This window comes from Phoca vitulina, unplaced genomic scaffold (assembly GCF_004348235.1).
Source record: "Phoca vitulina isolate PV1807 unplaced genomic scaffold, GSC_HSeal_1.0 scaffold6, whole genome shotgun sequence".
NCBI classification, from domain to species: domain Eukaryota; kingdom Metazoa; phylum Chordata; class Mammalia; order Carnivora; family Phocidae; genus Phoca; species Phoca vitulina.
In genome coordinates, this window is record NW_022589709.1 from 2,900,909 (window position 1) to 2,927,168 (window position 26,260).

At 41.3% G+C, this 26,260-nt stretch overlaps 1 protein-coding gene across 1 annotated transcript in view; it reads right to left on the bottom strand.

Annotated features, from left to right (window-relative positions):
- TIMD4 (T cell immunoglobulin and mucin domain containing 4) overlaps positions 1-22,211 on the bottom strand; it is a 35,931-nt gene extending 13,720 nt beyond the window's left edge. The window contains exons 1-5 of the mRNA XM_032403601.1: positions 22,109-22,211; positions 16,696-17,034; positions 14,031-14,285; positions 12,514-12,597; positions 11,322-11,405 (exon numbers count right to left, since the gene is read on the bottom strand). Coding sequence (XP_032259492.1) covers positions 11,322-11,405; positions 12,514-12,597; positions 14,031-14,285; positions 16,696-17,034; positions 22,109-22,166 — 820 coding nt within the window. The 5' untranslated portion in view covers positions 22,167-22,211. The remainder of the gene's footprint in view (positions 1-11,321; positions 11,406-12,513; positions 12,598-14,030; positions 14,286-16,695; positions 17,035-22,108) is intronic.
- Between the last annotated feature and the right edge of the window lie 4,049 nt (positions 22,212-26,260).

A 26,260-nucleotide genomic window follows, 5' to 3' on the forward strand; every position in this document is an offset into this window, starting at 1 on the left:
CTGACTTCTGGTGTAGTTAACAGAGCATAATTTTAATCTTAAAACCTTCAGACCTTCAGACCCTAGGGTGATGAGACTTACACTTCAAGGTGGTTATGCCTAAGGTGGTAGACTCAAACCCACCCACTAAAATAAAACTATGTGCTCTTTGCAGATCTGGAATGGCATTGAATTTTTAGATAAGAAAATCTTTTAAAATCCATTTTGAATTATCACCCCTGTTCCCATCCCATTGGGCAGAAATTGGCTTCAAAATTACTAGGTACTCCCTATCAAAATCAATTTATTGAACACTACAGTGTGCCTGGCATAGTGATAAGCACTTCATGTAAATGATCTCATTTAATGCTTATACAGTCCATTCTACAGACATATCAACTGAGGCTGAAAGAGTTTAAATCACTCACCCAAGGTAACATACATAATAAAAGGAAATTTGAACCCAACTCTGAATGACTCAAAAAATCATGATTATAACCACTCTGAGAGAAAAGAAAAAGAGCATATTAAAATCCTATTTGAAAATATAAATTTTCTAGCCAGTGGGCTTCATGCCAGAAATCAACTGGAAATAAAAGCACTCTATCTTCTCAGTGGGTACATTTTAAAACTGATAGTACATATTTTGACTCATCATTAAATTCATAGACACAAGGACTCATCTGTCTCTACTTTTAAAACAAATTTAGTTCTGATACAAGTCAACTCGATACAATCTTAACGTAATCATAGAATTTTTTAAAGTGACAATGAATCATGGAACACTACATCAAAACTAATGATGTATTATATGGTGGCTAACATAACATAATAAAATAAAATTTAATTAGTAAACAAACAAACAAACAAATAAATAAATAAATTCAAGTCCCTAGGCAAAAAAAAATGACAACTTCAACCCTTCAGTGTTTTTTTTCCACGGCAGCATCTGGCTTATGCTGCCCCCTTCTGGACCACTGGTGGTATGGTCTTAAAAATTCCAAAGGAAAGAAAAAAAGATTCCCCTAATCCGTCTGAGTATTTTAGACTTGAAAAGAATTAGAAATTATCTCCTCTGAGACCCCCCTCTTTTTTCATCATCAAGAGAAAAATTAAAATCTAGAGACAGTTTCACTTACTCAAGGTTTCACAGCAATGAGTAAGAAAGGAAATGACTAGAACCCATATTTTCTGAACTTGCCTGGCAGCACTCCCGCAGATTTGGAATTTCAAAAAGCCTTTTGAAAATAGAAACGCACATTTATTGAGTTCACAGACTTCCCTTAAATTTTGGAGACCCCTGAATGTTTTTAATATGTGCAATGATCAAGAAGAGCACTATATACTTAAATAAATCAATTATTACATACTTGAGTCAGATGTTCCTTAGCACCAGGGGCAAAATTGGGTGAGGACCATTTTTTTTTTTTTAATTTTGAAAAGGAATAGTGGGCAGATTGTTTTGGCACCCAATGTGGTTCCTAAAGCAGAAGGAATGGTAAGATGATTTCACATTTCATGCCGATGAGGTGACAGAAGGAAACCAAGGACTGTAGAACACCATTAAGACTCACTGAGTTCCAAACTTGGCCTCAAGCTTCCACTGCCTCCAAGGATTCCCCACCAACAAAAATGTCATCATTCTGAGAGCCCAGAGTTGTCACCTCAGGCTCCTGCTCTCATGTGCCAATATGTGAGGGTCTCAGTGATGCATAGATAAGACCCCATCCCTAATCCTTCCCCCCCAGACTCCTCCCTGAAGGGCAATGTCTGGCACGGCTCTTCCTACACCCAGCTGATCAATAAATCTTGATTGAGGAAGGTGGCAAAGTCCTCATTTTACCAAGAAACCTCAGAAGCATTAACAACAAGAACAATAATAATAAATGGACACCATATATCAAGCACTTAACTATACTACATGCCAGGCACAATGTGAAGGACTTCCATGTTTGATCTCAAAAAATGCTCTGCAGTAGATTCCATTATTGTTCTCACTGCACAGTGAGAATCCTGTGACCTAGAGATGTCAGGTGACTTGCTCAAGTCATGTAGCTAGGAGAGGAGAGAGCAAATCTCAGACCCAGGATTATCTACTCGCAGAGCCCAAGCTCTTATCCTTTGAGCTTTACAGCCTTTGGAAAACATAGCAAGTGCTCACACACACTTGCTATGGAAAGATCAGTGCTGGAGAGTGAATGATCTTGCTATTTCATGGCACAATAGGAAGGATCCGTTTGGAATGGAACCCTAATCTTTGGCTGCTTTGGTGGATGCAGTTTCTGGAAAGGAGATTCTATTATTATTGATGATGATGATGATGAGCACAATGTAAGCAGCTGAATGTGCACAAAACACTTTCACATTTATTATCACTTTTGAACTTCGAAAGAAATCTACTGATGTAACGCCTGGGTGGCTCAGTTGGTTAAGCATCTGCCTTCAGCTCAGGTCATGATCCCAGGGTCCTGGGATCGAGCCCCACATCGGGCTCCCTGCTCAGCCAGGAGTCTGCTTCTCCCTCTCCCTCTGCCCCTCTGCCCTGCTCATGATTTCTCTCTCTTTCTCTCTCTCTCTCTCAAATAAATCAATAAAATCTTTTTAAAAAGTATTTTAAAAAAATAAATCTACTGAGGTAAGTAAACTTGGGCAAAATTATTGAAAGAGGAGGAACCTGGAACTCAGAGAGTTCCCATATCTTGCCCAAGGCTGCATAGCTAGTAATGATTGCTAGCAAACGGTAAAGCTTTGGTCAGTGGCGGTATCATAGCCAGCTAGGTTTATCTGAGGCATGATTATTGTTGATTGAAAACTTTTCCCAGTGATATCTGATTCCACATCCCACGTCTGCCCGCCTTCTGCTCTGCTGCTGAGCATCCCAGGGTTCACAGGTTGCAAGTGCAGGGAGGCTCTTGCCAAAGGGTATTAGTACCTTTAGTCAATGACTTGATCACAGTGCGAGAACAGATGCTTCACCTCCTCACAGAACTTGCTCAAGTGTGCCATTTATCCTACCTGCTGGGAGACCAGAGATCTCTCCAGTGCCTAGCTCCGTGTCAGAGGAAAAGTTTGGTCAGAGTGGTCACCCAGCTCACTTGGTTATCCAATAACGAGGACCCATCTTAGGACTGGCTCCCTGTTCTATTTCAGTGGCTGACATCTTACTTCTTTTCCACTCTGCTTGCTTTACCACGGTCGTACATCTCTTAAAGCTTGGCAACACTCTTTGTTCTTATTTGGTTGACCTTTTTGAAGGTGAGCGGTTAGATGTTAGAATTACACAGATTCAATCCCAACTTTATTAGTGAAAAGATATCATTTGTACGGTTGGTAGAATAGAAATGCTATTGTGAGAAGAATCATGAGAATCCATTCTTTGTCCTTTGCCTTTATCCCCAGACTGCCGGCCTACCAACTGATTCGAGCCTGTGGACAGCGTGGCCATGAGAGATAAAACAAATCAGCTAATGCCTCGCAAAAAATGTTGACTTTGAAATCAACTGCATCCAATTTCTTTCCTCCTAAAAAATGGCATTTGTGAGTGAAAATGAGCTTTGGTTCATTCCCCTGCCTTTCTCTGGTCCTTCCGCTGAACTTGTACTGAAAATGGTAATTCCCCCTACAACTTCCTTATGTCCTTGATCAACCCAGGACCCAGAAAAGTGTCAAGTTCTGACACGGCTCGATTTTGTCTTTAATGAAATAGCACAGTGTAGGGGAAAGAGTTCTGCTTTAAGAGTCAGAAGAGAGTCGTACCCGGGGCCTCGTTCCCACTTCTCTTTGAACTTTTTTATGCCTGTGCCTCAGTTTCCTTCTATGTAGAACAAGGAGTGTGCACTACACCAGTGAAATCTAAATGCCTTCTTGGGGCCAGGGATGGGCTGGCTTCAAAAGAATCTCCCGAAGAAGTTTGTAAGCATACAATTTCTTGGACCCACCCCCAAAGGTTCTAATTCTGTAAGTCTTGGGTAGACTAGAGCAATCTATATTTTTACTAAGCACCCTGGGTTCCAGGCCATGGCCAGGTCTGGTATACATGGACTAGATGCCCTCGAAGTTCAAGGTCTTGGTTCTGTTCTCCTGTCCCCCTGGGAGGTCAACATGAGATCAGATTGCTCCACACCTTCATTTATTCTAGCCTCACTCCCTTTTCTCTTACCTCCATTTCTAGACCAAACCCTCATTTTTGACTGATCCCCCTCTCCTACACCAGGACCAACCTTGCTCCATTCACTATCCCCTTCTCTAAATTATTCATCCTCACACTTCTTGAAAGAATACCTAACATTCATTCTTTAACAATTGCTCATCTTGGACTTCAGTGCCTCCACCCATAGAACTAACACTGCTCACCTAATGGTCCCCCTGTCACAGTTCACAGCCACCTAAGTGCTCATCCTACTTGACCAGCATTCTGAATTTCCTAATATTTGACTACACCCTCTATAATCTTTGTCAGGCCAGCCCTCTCCGCACTCCTGCTCTCCTGGATCCCTTCCTACTTTTGTTGTCTCCCTCTCTGCCTCCTCTCCCAAAGTAGTTGTTACTTTATGGGCTTGTACCTCTTCATTTCCCTCTTCCTCTCACACAATATCTTCAGGTGATTCCACAGGAGCTTCAATTACCCCTGTGCTAATGAGACACTATAATAAAGTGCTTAGAAGTTCAGTTTCAAGAGCCAAAAGACCCAGGGTCCAAACTCTGGAAAATTTCTTTCTTTCTTTTTTTTTTTTTTTAAGATTGATTTATTTATTTTGGAAGGAAGAGGTAGAAAAGGGCCAGAGGGAGAGGGGGGAAAGCAGACTCCCCACTGAGCATGGACCCTGACCCAGGGCTCAATCCCAGGACCCTGAGATCAGGACCTGAGCTGAAATCAAGAGTCAAGACGCTTAACCAACTGAGCCACCAAGGCACCCCTCTGGCAAATTTTTTAATGTCTCCAAACTTCAGTTACTTTATACTTTATAATGGACATAATAATAGAATCTTTCTCACAGATCCAGACAATGCCTAACAATGAGACAATGCACCCAGGCCTGGTATATAATAGGCACTCAATAAGTGCCATTTATTATCAGTGATTCCCCAAATTGTATCTACAGCCCTGAACTGTCCCCTATGAGATAATATATATTAAAGTATTGGTTAAGTAGCAAGTCCCTGTTCAGCAATTTTAATGTGAATCACAGGAATTATTATTTGATCAGAAGTAGATGTCAATCATCAAAGACACCCATCCCCACCCAGGCATCCATACGTCAACCCAGCTCCACATTTCCAGCTGCTCATTAGACATTCCTCAGGGGCCCTTTGAACTCCAGCTCTCCCAAACAGATTTCATTCTTCCTCCTGGGGTTCTTCACTTGTTAACCTGTCACATCGATCTAATCTCCCAAGTACAGAGAATCTGTCATCCTTCATTCTTACTCGGGTTACCAAGTCCTCTGGATCTTAACTCTGAAGTGGCTCTGACTCTGTCTCCTCTCTGTAGTTACTGCTGCCATCATTCTAGTCTAGACACTCATCCCTGGCCTGAATTATTACGGGAGCCTCCTGGGTAGCCTCTCTGCCCCCAGGCTTGCTCTCTCTCATACATCTTCCACACTCTTACCAGAGCAGTGTCTCCTAAAACAGAATTGGAAATGTCATTCCCTAGCCAGAAAACATGAATTGTTCCTTATGACCCTGGAATAAAATCTAAATTCTTCAGCCCATCAATCAAGTCCTTTAAGAACCTAGGCCATTCCCCACTTCCCATCTCCATTAGATGAAACTGGACTATTAGACAATCTCCAAAGACTTCATGCTCTTATCAAGTCCTCCTCTCTTTGCTCATGCCATTCTACCTGCCTGTTTACCCTTCCCTGCACAATGAAATGTTCTCATCCAAGGAGGAAACCTTTCCATACTTCGATCTCAAAACAACTGGATGATTGTTTGCTCTGCATGGCCTGTCCATCCCATTAAAGTGTGACCCCTTGTGGAGCAGATGTCACAACTTATTCACAGAGAGGCCACTCAATCGCCATGTTTAATGAATGACACATTTGAAAAGCTTTTACCAAAAATCATGCTGCCTATTTCCACGTTTCCAAACCAAATGCCAAGATAAAGACAGAAAATCCTGTCTCCAACCACTTTGTCCTCTGAGACTCCTTTGACTCCATGGAAAGGCCAGCTTGCTCTGGACCATGAAGCTTGGGATGACTTTGTAAAACAGAAAGATCCAGGAATAGAACAGATCTTTCTAAAAGCGTTCCCTCCCCATTCTCTCACCATCCTACCCTGGGACCAAGAAAAAGTTACTGTAAGAATCTTAAGAAAGGGAAAATGTTATTATTATCAAAGCATGTTCATTTTTTCTTAATTTTATTGGATTGACAGCAAAGTCCTCATGCATATATGGGTGCCTTAAATTTGAAATGGTTTGGTAGCTTTGACTTCATGCTAGTGATGGGTATAATGATCTATTTGGGGGCTGAGAAAAAGTGAATCCTAATACTTTAGGAGAAAATATGAAATCCCTCCTTGGGGAAGCTCTGTTGAGAGACAGTGGCTGCCAATCCTGGAACAAAGGCCAACTACACATGGGATCGGAGAACTGGCCTCTGGTCTCAGCTCTCTTCCCAAGTCACTGCAAGGCCTCTCAACTCACAAGCCTTTCCTCGGTCTCAGTTTCCCATCTTCTCGGTTTCCTGGTTTTCCACAGACAACACCGCTCCCCAGGAGTTCAGAAACACAAGTTTAAACCCCCTGAAACCTGGGTGTGAGTCTCAGCTCTCCCCCTGTCTAGCTGTGTGATCTTGGGCAAGTCACTCTACATCTCTGAGCTCCATTTCTAGGCAGCCTTAGAGTGGATGTGAGGATTTGCCAGCCTGGATGGGGCTTCTTCAGAGGATGTCTGCAGCAAACGCCTTAAAAGTGGAGGGGGTACCGAAGCAGGAGATACATACTTGGAGTTGTCTTATAAAAGGAATAATAACACGAATCTAGAAATTCTCCCACGACACACCCAACTACAGCTCTTTTTCTGGCATGACTCGGTTTCCAAGCCTCCATTATAGAGTGGAGCCTCTCTAGACTGAGCAATGTGAGAGAGACAAAACAGTTGAGAAGCAGAAGATGAAAGGTGTCCAGAAGCAGGAATGAAACCAATAATTGAGAAATCCAAGGAGGATTTAAAAGGGACTCAATGAAGAGATTTCAGAATCTCGGATTTCCTCCAATCGCGAGTAGAGAATTACTACCATGAGATTTTAAAAGCTTTTCTAACTTTCCCAAGGTTGTAATTTTGTCACTCATTGGCTGTTTCCCTGGTATGGTTAGCAGTGAAAAAAAATCCTTAAACCAGAAAGTGTCTGTACTTCTAAGGAAGAACTAGGCGGCTGGAAGCTGGTGGCAGTGGCCTCTTGTCATCCTGCCGGAGTGGCCTGCAGACGAAGGTGTGTGAGTAGGAAGAGCAGCAGATGTGGAAAGAAGAGAGGAAATAGGAATCCGGCAAGATGACTATCATTTACTAGGCACTAATTAGGTCCTAGGTATCTGTCTCACGCATTTCCTCACTGAACAGTCCTATGAACTAAGTACTCCTGTTATTGTCACTGTACATTTTGAGGAAACAGAGATTTAGAAAAGGATAAAACAAGTAACTCACCTGAGGTTCTGGAAAAAACAAAAAACAAAAAACAAACAACCCCCCCCAAAAAAAGCACCCTGCACACACACACACAAAATGTCAGAGCTGGGATATAAGCCTGAGACTTCAGACCCCATGGTGAGTCCTCAAGCCCATTCAATGCTTCCTGGGAGACAGTGAGGAGAAAAGACTAGGAAGAAAGGATCGGAGATGTTACTGAGGCAGTAGAAGGACCAGAGGCATAATGAATGGAAGACTTAATCCCAGGCCTCATGATGACAGCTTCAGGGTCCCTCCCCAGTTAGAGACTAGGTCCTAAGGGAAAAATCTGGGACCATTTCACACATTCCTCCTACCAAGCAAGAAATGAAATTAACCCTCAGGCTGGACAGAATGATTTGAGCTCCTAAGCACCTAGAGGGGTCAGAGTTTGTATTCCTCGAACAGACTCTCTTCAGTTAAGGGGAGAAACCTATGAGAGTTTTTATTGTTGTTTGTTTGTGTTTGAATTGTGGTTCCAAACCATCTGGAGCTTTGCAGCTTTCCTGGAGAATCTCAAGAAATGTCCTAGACTATTCCCTCCAAAAAATGTGTGTGCACATATACACACAGAATTATATATGTAATTTCAGGGGGTTCATACTACACTCCAGCCAATCCACAGACAACCCAGGAGCCCATGGCCACAGTTTAAAATCTTTGAGGTCTAGGTGTGAGTCCTAACTCCCTCTGCCCAACTGTGTAATCATGGGCAAGTCACTCCACATCTCTGAATTTCATTCTAGGGAGCCAGGGAGTGAGGATGAAGAATTGCCACTCTGGGTAATGCTAATTTTAGGGAATAATAATTTTGACCAGATCTTCTTTGGATTTAAACCAGCCCTCATCTATGGAAGGCTTGCCATCCAAAATTACATGAAGAAATGAAGAGGGAATCAGGGATATTTAGCCAAGAAAAAAACCCACAGAAGCATGTGGGCTCCAAAATGGATTGAAACCATTTTCATGGGAATGAAGAAGTAGGATTCATTCTGAATTATTCTGTAAGTGGCTCCAGAGGGGGGTACTGGTTGGGGTGTGGCGGGGAGGGAAGCAGCTCAGCCTGGTGTCAGAGTGGCATCACAGTTGAATAGACACGGTTAAAACCAGGCCGCCATTTACTAGGTAAGTTAGATAACTGTCATGGACTCTGAAACGGAAGTGACAATGGTATCTATCTCCTAGGATTTTGTGAAAAGTCAAATGAAGTAATGCACTTAACATGCACAGTGTTAAAACAAAGAGAGACTTCAGTGGGTGTCAGCTTCTCTAATAGTCTCTGACCCTCCATTTCTTTGTCTGTAAAATGGGGACATTATCTGTACCCGATCAGAAGGTCACTGTGAGATTTAAATCAGAAAATGCACATTAAACACCCTTAATACAGCACCTGACACATAATTAACTCCTCAGCAGGTGGGAAGTGCAATTATGATTACAAAGTTTTCGTGACAAAAACCAATGGGAAGAGAGGACAGTAAAGGAAACAAACTTAACCTTTTATTTCAAAATGGAAGGCAAGGCCTTAAATGAAGGGGGGGAATCGGAGGGGGGGACGAACCATGAGAGTCTATGGACTCTGAGAAACAAACTGAGGGTTCTAGAGGGGAGGGGGGTGGGAGGATGGGTTAGCCTGGTGATGGGTATTAAGGAGGGCACGTATTGCATGGAGCACTGGGTGTTATACTCAAACAATGAATCATGGAACACTACATCAAAAACTAATGATGTAATGTATGGTGATTAACATAACATAATAAAATAAAATTTAAAAATAAAATAAAAATTTAAAAAATTTTAAAAAATGGAAGGCAAGGCAAAAAAATATATATCTAAGAGCAGGGACTCAGAGCTAGACTTCCTGCATCTGGCACCTGAGAGCAGTGTGGCCTTGGGAAAGTTGCACAAAATAGGGATATGAGCATCTGCTAAGGAAAAATTGAATGAAGTGACCCATGAGAAGAGCTTGGCTCTGCACCAGCACATAATACGTGTTCAATAAATCCTGGTTTCTTCCATAATAAGTAAAGGTAACACAGAGATAGACCTTCTTATAACAAGTTCCTCTCCAGCAATGCAGCCTTTAGTGGCTGCGAGTATTCTCTCTCCCCTGGAATTTATCAAGGAAGAGAGAAATGAAATTACCAGGGATATTACAAAAGAGGGTAAAACATCAAGATGACCCCTTGTTCCCTTGCAATTCAATGTAAGATAGTTTGAGATTTAAATGGACTGAATGATAGATAACATTTTGAAAACTCCTTGCCCACCCTCCATCATTTTTCTAGTTGCTACCTTCTCTTCTGCCAGAAAATAGCCCCTCACCCTCACCCCATGCCATGGACAAAGAAAGTTTAGATCTTGGGCATCTAGCTTCCCTTTAGTTCACAACAACTAGTCCAGATCTTCTGTCTTCCTGCTGGATGAGGGGGTGCATGCCAAAGCTTTTCAACATTAGATCACCCTTGCATTTCATCTTGATTTATACTCTTCCTTCAAAACGTATCCCCCTTTCACTCACTCTTGTCTCTCCCCTCCGATTGTTGTCTTCTGAGCTTTTGTGAGTAATGTCCCATTGCCTCCTTCACAGAGTTAAAGAACTACCATTTTCTGGCTAATAAACATATAGAAAGACACTTAAACTCTTTGTTAATCAGAACAACAAAAGCATAAGATGACATTTTTTTCCTGGGGAGATCGAAAAAGATTAAACAAATGGTCATATCAAGTGTAGGGAGGATGTAGGAAAGCCGACACCCCGTGGATGGGAAAATAAATTGGCAAACCCTTTCCGGAAGACAATTTTGTGATGGCTATTAAATTTAAAAGTGCACATTTTCTTTCGGCCGAGCACTTCTCCTTCTTGGTCACCCCCCTAGTGAGAGAAACACTGGCACAGACACTTAAGGAGACACTCACAAACAAGGATGTCCCCTGCAAACTACTTATGGTAATGAGATATTAGAACAACCTCAATGTCCCTTAGTGGGCAATGGATACTATAAGTATCCATAGTATAAAATACTATACAGCAATTTAACATAATGATGCAGATCTACATGGACTGGAGAAGAAAGTGGTCCAATATGTAACATTAGGTGCATAAAACAAAATGCAGAAGGCTGCGTACACTAGGACAGAATTTTTTTAAAAATCCACACACAAAACAAAACTGCATTTTTCTGTATCTATACACACACATAAGCAATAGAAAAAAGATCTGAAGAATGCTCATCTTCAACTAATAACAGTGATTATCTCAGAGGAAGGGCTGGGATTCAAGACAGGGAGTCAAAGAGCATGTTTTTCTACTCTTTTTATGTATCCCTAACAAAAATACATTAGTGTAGTATTTGTGCATTCTACCATAAATTACTAATATATTTTTAAGATGAATGAGTGATTTTCTGGCATTTCTAACTTCAAGGCAGAAGCAGCTAAGGAAGAAGGGGAATCCCAACAGAGGGGTTTCAGAAATGAGGCAGAGGAGGGAAGAAGTCAGCTCGGATGCTGTTTGCAGGTTTCACTTTCATCCTAGCTTGTGGGTAGATGGAGGATGTGACCACAATGGAACCAAAATAGCCGAATTCCAAGACAAGCAGGCAGATGACAGATCAGATCGTCCCCACAGTCAGACAAAACCACCCTCAGGAGCATAGCCCTCTACCTCTTGTCTGAGGAAACGTCACTGAGTCACTCATTTCCCACGTTGACTCCTGGGATGTTGACTGGAGAAACCAACCTTCGGACTCTGGGGGAGAAAAAAAAAGGGAAAGAGAAAACAAACTTCAGTAAACACCTGTCATTTTATTTTTGGTGCTTCACTGTCCCCTAAACTAACTTGTCATAAAAAAGAAAAGAAGAGCTAATTAAATTTTACTGAGCATTTAGTACATGCTGGACAGTGTTCCAAGTGATCTACACGCATCCTCTCATTTAATCCTCAGAAAGAGACACAAGATAGGTGTTATTATTAGTCCCATTTTACCAATGTGGAAGCCAAGGCCCAGAGAGAGAAAATAACTTTCCCAGAGTCACACAACAGATAAGAAGCAGGACTTACACCCAGGCAGTGTGACACCAGAGCACACACATGACCCCCCCACCCATACTAGTCCCCTATGTTGTACTAACACAAGAACTGATTGATTTTTTTTTTTACTCCATAGATGTCTGCTTTCTTCTACTTGATTATAAGCCCCATTAAGTAATATCTACCCACTTGAGCACTTACTAACATGCCAGGCACTCACCTTCAGCCATCAGTTATACAACACTCCAACTCACCTGGGAATAAACCAAGGCCAGAGACCCCTGGCTAAAAGGAGTAGAACAGGGAGCCAAGGCTGGGCAGTTCTCTCTAGCACCCCCATGGATGAGAATCATGCCTTATTTTTAGGGTATTCTCTGCCCATGGGCCCTAGTAAATACGTAAAGAAGGCTTGAGGGATAGATGAAAGGTCACATGAATGAAAGAATTCTCCCTTTACTACAGAAAGCTAGTGAGTCAAGTGAGAACATCCCTCAAGGGGATCTACAAAGATCATTGTGCTTGGAATCAGGCCGAGACAGCTAAGCACTAGCTCGCCTAGAATAGAAAGGCAAATATTCCAGAGATGTACTACCAGGAAGAATCGCTCAAACAAATCAAGGTCAGTCCCAATCTCTCTCTCCCTACCTCCCTTTCTCTCTCAAAGCCACAAGAATGAATGAGCCACAAATGCTGTCCAATTTGTCCTAGGTGGGGCTCATGGCACACAGGAACCAAAAGTCATCTCTAATCATCTCATTCAACAACACTTTACTGTCCTCAATGTAGGAAATGAGGAAAAGAAAAAGAAAGCTAAGTGTCCACATACCTTTGGATGTAAGTAAGGCAGTGTTTCCAGAAGTCACCTCAGTGCTTCTCTCAGGGTCAATGGAGAGAAAGAAAGTTTCTGACTCTGGAAGAGAAAAAAAGTTCAATAAAAGGGAGCAAAAAATAAGTGTTTGTGCTGAGTGGTGGGATTTAGGGCTATTTTTATAGTTGTCTTTGTGCTTTTTTATATATTTCAGGTTTTCTTCAAGGATTGCATGTAATTTTTAGGATCAAGGGGAGTAAACTACAAATGTTATATTTTAGGATGATTATTTTAAAGGCCAAAAGAATAAAAATACATACAAAAATTGACTGGTTTATGGTTCATGGACTTTAGGTGACTACTCAGAATATAAAAGAATTAGCCAATTCAATATTGTCAGGCTATTTAAACTATCGAGGCCTTACTGAGGCAGCTGAGACACCTAAGAAAGCCTTCACGCTATCTCTTAATGGTTTTCCAATATTCTTACATCAGAATCAGAGGTTGAAACACGGTGGGAGCTTTGGTAAGCCCCGTAAGTAATGGAGCTAGTAACTCAGAGAGGTTCCAAGATGCAGGATCAAAAAGGATTGGGCGGAGGGAAAGGGGGGAAAAAAGGAACAGAATGGAAGGGAGGGAGGGAGGGAGGGAAGAAAAAAAGGAAGGAAGAAATAAGGGTAGAACTAGTTCATCATCAAGGAACATTTTAAGACATCTAGAGGCCTTTCCTCAATGCCCAGGCAGAGACTTAACCCCTGGCAGACTGAAACTGGATTCTGACCCCGGGTGACATTTCCTGGTTCTTCAATAAATATCTCTAAGATTCCTGGAAGGTCAACTGGAGAACCAAAAAAAAAAAAAAAAAAAAAAACTGACTTTCAAAAAAAAAAAAAGGAAAAAATAGGGGGAAAAAGAAATGATAAAACAAAGAAAAGGAACAGGTTAGTGAAACCACATCCTCACTGACACCCCCACACACAAACACACGCGTGCACACACACAGTTATAAGCTGAATTATATTCCCCAAAATTCATATGTTGAAATCCTAACCCCCAATACCTGAGAATGTGGCTATATTTGGAGAAAGAGGTAATTAAGATAAAATGAGGTTATATGGATGGACCCTAATTCGTTATGAGTGGTGTCCTTATAAGAAGATAAGTTTAGGTCACACACATTCACAGAGGGAAGACCTCTGTGAAAACACAGGGAGAAGGTGACCATCTTAAGCCAAGGAAACAGTCCCCAGAAGAAATCAACCCTACTGACACCTTTATCTCAGACTTCTAGTGTCCAGAACTGTGAGAAAATAGATTTCTGTTGTTTAAGTCCCCCAGTCTGTGGCATTTGTTATGACAGTGTTAGCAAACCAGTATACACACACACACACACACACACACACACACACACACACACACTGAGACCCAAGAGCAAGTCTCTGGACTGCCCCATTCAGTAAAAAGAACCCTGTTTCAAGGGATCCAAGATACATCTGACCGGCAGAAGGGAAAGAATGGCCAAATGTATCATGTACCTGCAGTGAGGATGGGCCCTTCCATGGAAAGCTCAGTGGTTGGAAGCACTGTGGTGGCTTCAAAAAGAAAGGTTGATGTTGCTGGAGGGTATGTCATTGCCACTGTTGTGAGAGCAGTGGTGGTTCTTGTCTGAAGTCGTGTTCTGGTTGTGAGCTCAGGTAGAGTCATAGCTGTTGCTGGAAGCACAGCTGTGGTTGTCGTCAGAGCAGTGGTGGTAGTTGGGAGACGCGTTGTTGAGTGCCTGGTTGCTGGGGCTGTAACCAATGGAAGATACATCTGGTACCAAGCAGAGACGGAGGAAAAGGGAAAGCATACAAATATATGTGGGATCTGTCCATTTCTCTCCATTTCTGCTGCCCTCACCTGGTCCACTGACCTGGACCACTGTAATGCCCATGGAAGTTGGGTTTCTTACCTCTACTCTTGGCCTTTCTGATCTGTTCTTCACACATTGGTTAAAATAATCTTTTTAAATGACAAATAATTATGTCAGTACCCTGCTTAAAACATTTTACTGGTCCTCCATGCCCTTGAGATAAAGGACCCAATCCCCAACCTTGGCCCACAAAACTCTATCTGATCTGGCTCTTTCTTTACAATCTCATGTCTCCACTCCACTCTTCTTGCTTTTCCCCAGCCCTCTGACCTTTCTTCATCTCTCTGAACAGTGACCTCACACTGGAGGGACTTCATACCTATTGCTTCCTAGCCTCTCCCTTCATTAGGCTGACTCCTACTGAGTCCTCTTGTTGCAGCTAAAAGGACACTGCTGCAAGGAGGTCACCCATATTCGGCAATCGCAATTAGGTTTCTTGGTTTTGCACTTTACCTTGGTTTTCATACTTTACCTTCACAGCATTTATTGCATTTCATAACTGCACATTTTATCTGATGATTATGGTTTAACACTTGTTTCTCCCATGAAACTGTAAGCTCCATGAGGGGAAATCTGGTATTTACTTTGTTCTCTGCTACAAATCTAATACCTAGCCCAGTGTCGGGCACATAGTAGGTTTCCAAAAACATTGCATCAATGAGCAAATGAACAATTGCATCAAAAGTGAGCCCAAACATAAAATTTCAGTCAAGCAAGATGAAGAAGCTCTAGAGCTCTGCTGTACAACATCGTACCTGTAGTTAACAATAATATATTATACACTTGAAAATTTGCTGACTTAGAACTCATCTTAGACGTTCTTTCCACAATAAAATAAAATTAAAATCTAAAGAAAGTGTGCCCAAAGTATGCAACAAGGGGTGAGAATATAGTCTCTTTCAGATATTAAAGATAAGTTTATGCCAACACCACTCACCCCTAACATTTGAATTTGGGTTCATCAGCCACTGTTATTCTGTATGTGCTACACTCCCTTAAATATGACAAATTTCAATTAACTCTAACAGATTCCAGTGAGCTTAGAAATGACCCATAGATATTGAGTTCAACAAGTATTTTATAAAATAATAGCTGGTTATACCAGGCTTGAAAAGAGAAAGCTTGGATTAGCATCATTTAACTTCAATAAAACTTCAATAAATCAGAAAAATACCTCTTTATCACAAAGCCACTTTTTGAGAAAAATACACTAATGTGTATGAAAGTTCTCTAATGAGAAGCATCCATATAAATTATTCTCAAAGTTTATGGGGTGCCTGGGTGGCTCAGTTGGTTAAGTGACTGCCTTCAGCTCAGATCATGATCCCGGGGTCCTGGGATCGAGCCCCGCATCGGGCTCCCTGCTCGGCGGGAAGCCTGCTTCTCCCTCTCCCACTTGTGTTCCCTCTCTCGCTGTCTCTCTCTCTCTGTCAATTAAATAAATAAATAAATAAATAAATAAAAATAAATAAATAAATAAATTATTCTCTAAGTTTAGAGTGCATTGGAGTCACCTGAGAATCTTGTTAAGTACGTGGCTGTAAGCATATGACCTTGCCTCCCAAGATGCCTACCCAGTGAGGAACAAAGCACAAGAATCTTCCATCTTTGATGCAGGTTGAACACAGAGCTTACTCTGAGAGGCTCCATTCCAAACAAGCAGGAAAGCTGATTACTGTTAGCATAATTCAACCATAGGCTGCCTTCCATGCAGCTCAAATCTTTTTAAGGGTTGCCCCCTATTCCAATTTCATCAAAAGCAACTAATAGTAACAGAAGGAAAGGCCACCTAAAAACTGTTATGACTGTCTCCAAATCTCACGCCCTTTCCCCTCTGCTGGTAGTCACAAACTATTGGCTGATGGACTGAAGCTGACCCGTGGACACATTTTATTTCGTTTACATGGTAGTTCTTTTTTTAATCTTTGCCAACATGCAAAAATCAATGTCATGCCCATAAAAATTGGGAGATCCGAAAGCACTGCACATAAATTTCTGCAAAGTGGCAATCTCCTAGATAAGAATCAGATGCCCTCTGCACATTGACCCTGCAATTCCCTGCTTGTTTTCTCCATGTACCCTCCACTCATTCATTTCTAAGGTCTTCTTGGCCCCCATGGGCATTTGCTCCATCCTGTGGCTCCTCTAGCCATAGAGACACAGCTTAGATTTAATCTGCCCACTCATGCTTAAGCACCTACAGCCTCCCCAACACCACCCACTGAATCCATTCCCCATTAACTGTTGGATCCCTCCTTCCACAGACACAAGCCCCTTCGTGCACGCACCTCTCCTCAATTGCAGGCGAATGTTCTTCTTCACATCATTGAACCAGCCAGGGACCTCTATGCGGCAGCAGTACACACTGCTGTCACCTTCATTCGTGTTGAAGATGGTCAAGGAGACATTGCCTCTCCAGATACTGCCCTGAAGATCATATTTTGGTGACTTCCTGGACAGTACCCTCATCCCATTGGTGTGGAGAAGCTCCTCGCTGCATTTGGATTTGGGACACTCACCCTTGCCCCAGCACATGCTGTTCCTGCTGTGAGCCCAGGATGAGTACTTACAGGGCAAAGTCACCGTCTGACCCAAATACGCTCTCACAGTCTCTGGTACAGGTGAAGCTGTGAGGAAAGATGAGAAAAATAGACTGTGTGGTTCTAAAATCTCTCAAATATGCTACACAGTGTTTGTGTAGAACGATGCTTCCAGGATGATGAAAAGAGTTATAGTGTATATCTTTTTAGCCTAATTCTGATGTGCCCTTAGCTGCTGCTGAGTCCCTAACTCCACACCCTTTTGTCCCCTAACTGGAGACAGTTGACCTACATGAGTGTCTGAACTCGTCTCCACAACAAGACATTTTGGTTGATTTAAAAACTCTGATCTTGGGGCACCTGGGTGGCTCAGTCAGTTAAGCATCTGCCTTCGGTCAGGTCATGATTCCAGCCCACATCAGGCTCTCTGCTCAGCAGGGAGCCTGCTTCTCCCTCTCCCTCTGCCCCTCTTCCCTGCTTGTGCTCTCTCTCTCTCTCTATCAAATAAATAAATAAAATCTTTTTAAAAAATAAAATAAAAATACCATTCAATAAACAAAAAAATTGATCTTGAGTACCATTCAATAAACAAAAAAATTCTCCAATGAAAAGGCCAACTCTTTAATCCAATTCCACTAACTAATATGAGCAGATCCAAAACCAGCACCCTACCCACTGTATCTCAATAAGCAGTGAGCATGTACTACAGACCCAAATGCCTCAAATGGGACTCCCTCCACCCTCCAATCCAGAGAATGCTATGGCAGTAACATAGGCTTTTGGACTACATTCTATTTTCCTTCTCTTCTTTCAGTACTGGATACAGAAATTAATTGCTCTGGACCATTTATTCATTGTTAGAGAATATGAAGTTAGGTGAAGTATGAAAACATTTTTAATGTGAGAACTGGAAGGGACCACAGGAATTAGATAGAATGGCAGCTGTGACATACAGAAATGCTGGAAGTTTAGTCTTACCAAATTAGCTGTGTGAGATGGGAGGTATCACTATTTCTAAAATTAAGTAGTCATCTTTGCCAGCTTTGGCTGCTCATCAGCATGACCTGGGGAGCTTGTTAAAAATGGAAATCTTGGGGCACCTGGGTGGCTCAGTCATTAAGTGTCTGCCTTCGGCTCAGGTCATGATCCCAGGGTCCTGGGATCGAGCCCCGCATCAGGCTCCCTGCTTGGCGGGAAGCCTGCTTCTCCCTCTCCCTCTCCCCCTACTTGTGTTCCCTCTCTCGCTGTCTCTCTGTCAAATAAATAAATAAAATCTTTAAAAAAAAAAAAAATGGAAATCTTATTGTCCAACCCTGAACCAGAATCTCTGAGGCCAAGACCCATGGAAAAAATATGCATAACCAAATTCTCCAAGTCATTCTGATGTCGTTTGCTACTCACAGTGTTTGAGGACCACTAGACAAGCTCTTCTAAGATAACTTCCATCTCTGAGAATCTGTGAAACATTTTCACTGCTGCAAATATCAAGCCCACTGGTTTAACAGAGTATCAGCAATTGTTTTCATTCCCCACCCCCAAAAAATGCTATTGAAGACAGGCTGAAGCTCCAGATCATCAGGACTCCATCCTGCTCCCACTGGGGTACATAGATCCTGCTTATTGTTTTCTCCAATGTAACTTCCTGTGAGACTCTCCATTCACTAATTTTGTGGACCCATTTGGCTCAGTTGTATAAGACATGGCCAGCAGTACCAGGTTCCTCTCTGACTCAGGTGTCAGGAATGTCCACATATCCCTCTCTAGAAGAAGGTGAGCACAAACCCTAAGAGTCACCAAATTCAGACCAGCCTGGAGCCTTCCCTGAAATCACAGTTTCTTCATTTTGTCATAGTAGAAATGTTTCAATGATTGTAAATGCTCTGGAAGTCTCTTTTGCCCACCATGAAACAAGGAAAAATAAATAAATAAGAAATTCATTGTCATCACCTTCACCTATATTAGCAACACAGAACATATGCTCCTAAAACTAGTAACTCCTACAATATGAGCTTGTCCTATATTTGGAAAATTAATAACAAATATGTGTAGGAACTATTTCTGCTGGAAATTGGACAGTTTATTTTTCCAGTATCATAGTATAGAAGGAGGCATCCTACTACTCAGGAGGAAAAGACCACATAGGGGCGCCCAGGTGGCTCAGTCGTTAAGCGTCTGCCTTTGGCTCAGATCATAATCCCAGGGTCCTGGGATCGAGCCCCTCATTGGGCTCCCTAATGGGCGGGAAGCCTACTTCTCCCACTCACACTCCCCCCGCTTGTGTTCCCTTTCTCGCTGTGTTTCTGTCAAATAAATAAATAAAATCTTTTTAAAAAAAAAAAAAAAAGAAAAGAAAAGAAAGAAAGAAAAGACCAGATAGAAAAATTGACAGCAGACAAAACAGGCATAGATGAGGAAATGTGAGCAGCCGGTAAATTTCACCTGGAAGACAGGCAAAATTTTAGAATGCCAGTGATATTAAGGTTGGCCAGACAGGGACTTAGGAAATGACATAGACTACTGGAGTATACTGGAATAAAATAGGAGGTTAATTGGTAGAGCCACACTGTGGGGCAATCTGGCAGTTTCCATTAATACTGAACATGCGTGTATCCTAGCTAAGTCTTAGCAATTTCGTGTTTTGTTATGCACCCTAGAAAAACACACTTGCAAAGGAAACCTATTTGTAAATGTTTGCTGCATCTTTCATGTATATGTGAATGAAATGAACAATGTGTGCATGGGGAATGGCAAAACTATGGCATACGCATTCCAAGGAATCATGAATGAATCATTCATTCCCTGTAACCATTCCAAGGTTAGTAAAAGTAGAGCGATCTATATCAGTTGACATGAAAACTCCAAGCCTTATTAATGTATGAAAAGGGCAAATTCATAACAATACATAAAACATAAAAGCATCTGTTAACATAAATAAAACAGTTTGCATTTTTTTTTTTTTTTTTTTTGTGGGCACAAACGAATGAAGGTAAATGCATAGAAAAGTGTCTGGTGGGATATACACCTAACTCATTGTACCAGTCACCTCCATGATCAGAGAAAAGGAACTGGGGCTGGAAGTAGTAGTCAAAGGGATTTTAGCTTTATAACGGCTATTATTTTTTCACCAAGAGTGTTTCTGTATCACTGATCTAATTAAAAATTAATATTAAAAAAAGGAAGCAGGCAATTTGGTGCAGCAGAAAAACACTCATTAGGCTTATGTTGTAAACCTCATTCTGCCAGTTAACTGCTTTTGTGTTCTTGGAGGAAAGCCACAATAATCCTGCCCTCATTATCATCAAAAGACAAAGGGGATATATAATACTTGCTTCAGAAATAGTTCTGAGGTTCACATGAAATGAAGTATCAAATACCACATGAAATTAATAAAGTACTGGTACAAGTAACCAAGCATTTCAGAATTTAGAAATAGGATGAGAAGCTGTTCCTTACTGTTACAAAAATATCTTGGAGTACAGGAATCATTGGCATCAAGTCAATTCCCCTCTTTGGAAATTACCCAGGATGGTAGGTGCAACGAAGGTTCTGGTGCCCGCTGGTTTCCTTCTCCAGCTAGTGACCTCAAGAAAGGTCCTTTACCAACCTGGGTTTCAGTTTCACCATTTACAGAATAAAGGGTTTCATTCCACATCTTTTTTTTTTTTTTTAAGATTTTATTTATTATTTATTTGAAAGAGAGAGCATGCACACAAGCAGGGGGAGGAGGGGCAGAGGGAGAGGGACAAGCAGGCTCCCCCTGACACAGGGCTAGATCCCATGACCCTGGGCTGAAGGCAGTTGCTTAACCAACTGAGCCACCCAGGCGCCCCTCATTCCACATCTTTTAAGAGCATCTCCAGCCCTGATTGATCCTTGGTAATTCTGAGCAGTAGCTCTCTTCTAAATTGGTCATTTTAGAAAAGGCACAAATGAACAGCACCAACAGACCATTCTCCAGGTGCAGCTTCCTTCAAGTAGGATTAGAGAAGGCCACACAATCAGTGTCCAGCCAGTAGCAGGGAATGTGGACCTAGACTCCAGCAACCTTCAGCATAATAAAACCTCCACACCTCAACGTACTCAGGACAAGATAAGGACCAGTGAAGACACAGATAAAGAAAGTAACAGGGACGCCTTCATTCTGTGAACTCCTACAGAGTCTGGGAAGAGAGGCAATTAAATGATCATTTACTACAGGGAGATAAGTTCTCTGATGAATGACTCCATAGGAGATAGGAACTCAGAGCAGAAACACCTAAACCACTCCAGAGGCTCTGGGTGCTCAGGAAAAGCCTCACTTGGGTGGAGACCTGAGAATGCATATAGTTTCAGAGTAAAGAAAGGCAGAAAAAAATCAGCATGACAAAGTTTTGAAGGGTAGAGAGGACACATTTGTTTTCCTTGGAATGTGGGTGTTTTCTCACGCAGCATATTGGAAAGATCATGTGCAAATAACTATGAACTTTTAAAAGTGCTAAGGACATTAGATACTATCTAGTTCTAGAATCATGGATTGTTCAAACTGGTCTTACCAAAGTCCCTCATTTCATACATAGAAGAGCCAGAGCAATTTCAACAGGTTCCTAATGTTAATGGTTAGTGACCGAGACACAACTGCAGCTCAGTGTAGAGCATTTTGCCCTATGCTGCCAGGATGCAGAAGTCTAAGCTGGCCCAAATTGAGTGTGTACATCTGCATCGTCCAAAACCTGGAAACAATGTGCAGAAAAGAAACCTCACCTTGAAGCCTCATCCCCAGCAAAATAAAACAAACAAAAAGCAAACTATAACTCCTGAAAATCAAGAGGAAAAATAAGAATTATAATAAAAGCACTTGTAGAACAAATTCCCCAGGCTCCGACTGTGCTAATAACACCTGCAGATGAAATTTCTTTTCCCCATTTCATCTGACCCCTTATTTTGTGTTTCTTCTTAAATGGTCATTTCTGATATGAACACAAATTATCCCACCCTGAAACTCCAAAACCAGTCACAGGATAAAATAACAAGGAAGGGGAGAGACCCTACAAAGAAGGAAGCCTGGAAGGAAGGAGGAATGAAGCAGGCTTCTGCTCTACCGAGGCCCGATCAGCCATGGGAATCCATCACAGGATGCCAAGCTATCCAGGGACTCTTGCATGGAAGGATTCAGAACACTTACTCAGAGAAAGCCGCCCAAGCTCAATCAGCAGCCAGAGAATAAGAGGCCCTTTGGACATTTTGATGGTTGGCAGGCCCCAGGAGTCTGTCTGTCTGTCCAAAGCCCATTTCTTATACTCCAGTGAATGCTGACAGGGCAGGACCATTTAGTTTCATTTCTCTTTCTGCCTCATAATCTTCCCTTTCCCCCTCCTGAATGGTCTCCCTCAATCTGGAATGTATGATAAAATGTGCTGAGCACTTTTCTCCTGGCCACTAGCCTATGTACAAATATGTGCATGGATAGTGCAGTTGCACCTGTATTCCTTTGTCCATGCATATCAAGGGATTTCCTACTTGTGTGTTAGCATCCATGCATGTGCTTGTGTGTATGTGCATGTGGTAGCTGTGCTCGAGCTACAGTCCTCCTGGCTACTGTGCAGCTCAGAATAAAATGCAATGAACTCTCCTCACTGGCAGCTGTTTATACATAGAATCCTCATAGGGGCCAAAGAAAAGTTAGCCTAGAATTTGCCTCTGCTCCATTTATCTGATTCACCTAGTTCTCCATCACTCAGATTTTTGGTTCCTTTACCCCATGGAAAAAGAAAAGCAGGACTGCAATCAACCATCACATAAGCCAAAATCACCATTACAGTTTACTAGACAAGGAAAGAAGAATTCAATAGAAGAAGCATACTGTGGCCATTACAGGATGGGCTCAGGTATTAAAGAAACCCAAGGTCAGGACCCAATTCTACCACTTTTTAAGTGAAGCCACTTGATAGAGAAGAGCATAAAAGATAATTCACGAACCAGATTACAAGGCTTGACTCTATAGATACAATGATCTATCCAAGACCACAGAACCAGTTAGAGAAGAAACCAAATCAACCAGATGTGTTTTCTAAAATAGACTTAGGGGCACCTGGATGACTCAGTTGTTAGGCAACCAACTCTTGCTCTCAGTTCAGGTCTTGATCTCAGGGTTATGAGTTCAAGCCCCATTCTGGGCTCCATGCTGGGCCTGGAGCCTACTTAGAAATTAATTAATTAATTAATTAGACTTAGATCATCATCATTGGTTATTGAATCCTTAGTTATATACCAGGTACTCTGCTACATGATACAGATGTATTATTTAATTCTCACAACCATAAGAAATAGATAATATTTTTTCCCATTTAACACATGAGGAAACTGAGGCTTAAGGGAGCTACATAAATGACATTGACAGCTAAGAAGGTGTAAAAACAGGACTCAAGCCCAAGTCTCCCTGATCCCAAAGTCCATGCCCCTAATCACTACACCCTCCTTTGACCTGTGATCCTTAGGGTAATACAGACATGAGACCACCCATACCAGTGGCTGGCCAAATCCCACCCAGCCCCAGAGAATGAATTTAAGGATTCACAAATGCTCTAGATTTAAAAAAAAATCCTCATTTGATTGTAACCCACTAAATGAGCCTCAGACATTCAACATTGCTCACGGTAAAAGTATTGGTGAAAATACAAATATCAGATAAGACTCTGGACTCAGAGAAGCCAGAAAAACAAGGGGAAGGGATGAAAATAGAGGGACTTGGAGAAAACCTTCCCATTGAATACCCATTGAATTGTGGAATCCTCTTCCTAGGGAACTGGGGGGTTTAATCTCTGGATAAACTGAATGGCCCTAATAAAACACTTACAGATATTGATATTTAGGTATCCCCCAACAATATCAACACAATTGTCCTTCAATAAAGTTACCAGTGCATAAGCCTCAATCTTCTATGCAGCACTCCTAATTAGTTTTTAGTGTGTCACTTTAAATACAAATAGACAACCAAGGATCTGAGACATTTGGGGAAAGTCTTCAGTATGAAAAAGATGACAACATCCAAGATGACTTTTTCTACTCACATGTATAGCAAATTGATAGGATGACTAGAAGCCCTAGGAGCTGGACAGGCAACCTTTCTCTCCACATGGCCTTTCCTCAAGGCATCTTGGGCTTCCTTACAGTATGGCTGTCTCAAAGTAAATGAATTTCTTACATAGTATTTGGCTTTCTCAAAAATGAGTGTTCCAACAGGCTCAGGAAGAACCTGCAAAGGTTATGACCTAAACCTACATGTGATTCAGTATCATTTCTACTGCATTCTGTTGGTCAAAAAGTAAGTTATAAGGCCATCCCAGATTCAAGTAGAGGGAACAATACAAGGGTGTGAATATCAGGAAGTTCATTGGAGGTGAAGGGGAAGCATCTTTGCAGACTAGTTACCACAACAAGCAAACCAGGTTGGAGCAGAAGGGCAAAGGGATAAGGTTTGGGGTGGCAGTGGTAAATGTAACTGGTAGATAGTCTCATGCATTTGGGCATTTTGAAAATAGATTCAATAGGTCTTTGACAGAAAATGGTTGAATCATTTGGGATGAATTTTGATAAACACTTGGAAAATTAAGAAAAGGAAAACGAGACAATTATTACAATGATGAAAGATAAAATATTATACAAGAAAGAATATGTAATTATAGTACATTTGCTCAATGTGAAAGGTAGTTATACAGTCATGATAATGTAAACTCTGGCTACTAGTTTAACAAAAACTGTGATATGAATACATTGGGAAGATGGACAGAGAGGAAGTGGAGGAGGGGTGCAAGAAAACCAAACCCTACTCACCCTTAGAGGAGGTCAATAGTTGGTGATGAGAGTGATCAATCAAACAATACCAGTATAAGCACATTATTTGTAATATGGAAGGAAAAAAAAAAAACAGAAAAAAAAACTCAGAAGAGTTTACATTTTATGGGAAAGAATAGGAAAGGAATTGACTATTTTTTCAGTTATGCCTTTTAGAATAATTTTACTTTTAAAAAATGCACATATTGAGCACTCCTAGCACCCAGATATTAGTTTCTAAATACCACTCTCCAATAGAAGGAACCAGGGCTCTTTGGGGAAATGGCTGATTCTAGGACTAGGGCAACAAATACTTCAAATGAATCTGGAGCATCTTATACTAGAAAGTATGAAAGTGCTGAATAAATAGATTGATGATGATAGATAATAGATAGATAGATGATAGATAGATGATAGATAGATAGGTAGATAGATAGATGATAGATAGATAGATAGATAGATATAGATAGATGATAGATAGATAGATAGATAGATAGATAGATAGATAGATAGATAGAACCCACAATGGTGCAATTGTTAATGGGACACCAGAAACAACTAAAAGAGCTCTCAATGACCAAAGCTGGAACAACCTGAGCAACAAAATAAACTAGTACTGGATTATAACACAAAGTATAAAATAGATGTCTATACTGATATAGTGATTGAATCAATAAATAAGTGAGGGAGAAGAGACTAATCTTCTGTCCAAAAGAATCCAAATAATTTATGTAGAGACTTACCCTTAAAGGGGAGGTGGAGCATAACTCCCACTCCTTAAGTGTGGGCTGGACACAGTGACTTTCTTCCAAAACATCCAGCAAAGACAGAGAGAACAAAGACTACATTTAGAGTGGAGAGATCTGGCAAACGCTACCTTGAGCATGTGATCAAGGTCAGCATCAAGAGAGAAGTCACGATGATGGTTTGCACCCTTGATATGTGGTGTAAATGGCACTTTACCTCTGTGGTAAAGTCTTCCTCCCAAGAAATATAATCCTAGTATAATCATGAGAAAAACATCAAACACAACCAAACTGAGTCACATTCTACAAAATATTTGACAAATACTTCTCAAAACCATCACAATCATATAAAACAAGGAAAATCTGAAAAAATGTGAACAGCTCAGAGGAACCTAAGGAGATGTGACAACCAAATGTAATGTGGTATCCTAGATAGGCTCCTGGAAGGGAAAAAGGCTAGTAGGTGAAAACAAAGGAAATTTTGGACTTTGGTTAATAATAATGTATTAATATTGGTTTATTGATTATTACAAATATACCATTTCCACAGCGTAAAATGTTAACAATAGGGGAAACTGGGTGTAGGGTGTATGGGAACTCTCTATTCTATATTCATCATTTTTCTGTAAATCTAAAGCTATTCTAAAACAAAGATTTTCCTAGTGCACATATTCTTTTATTTTAGAAATGCAAATGTTAATTTAGTACCTGGAAGGGGTCACACACTGGAAAGAGAGACTGAGACTAAGCTTGGTTAT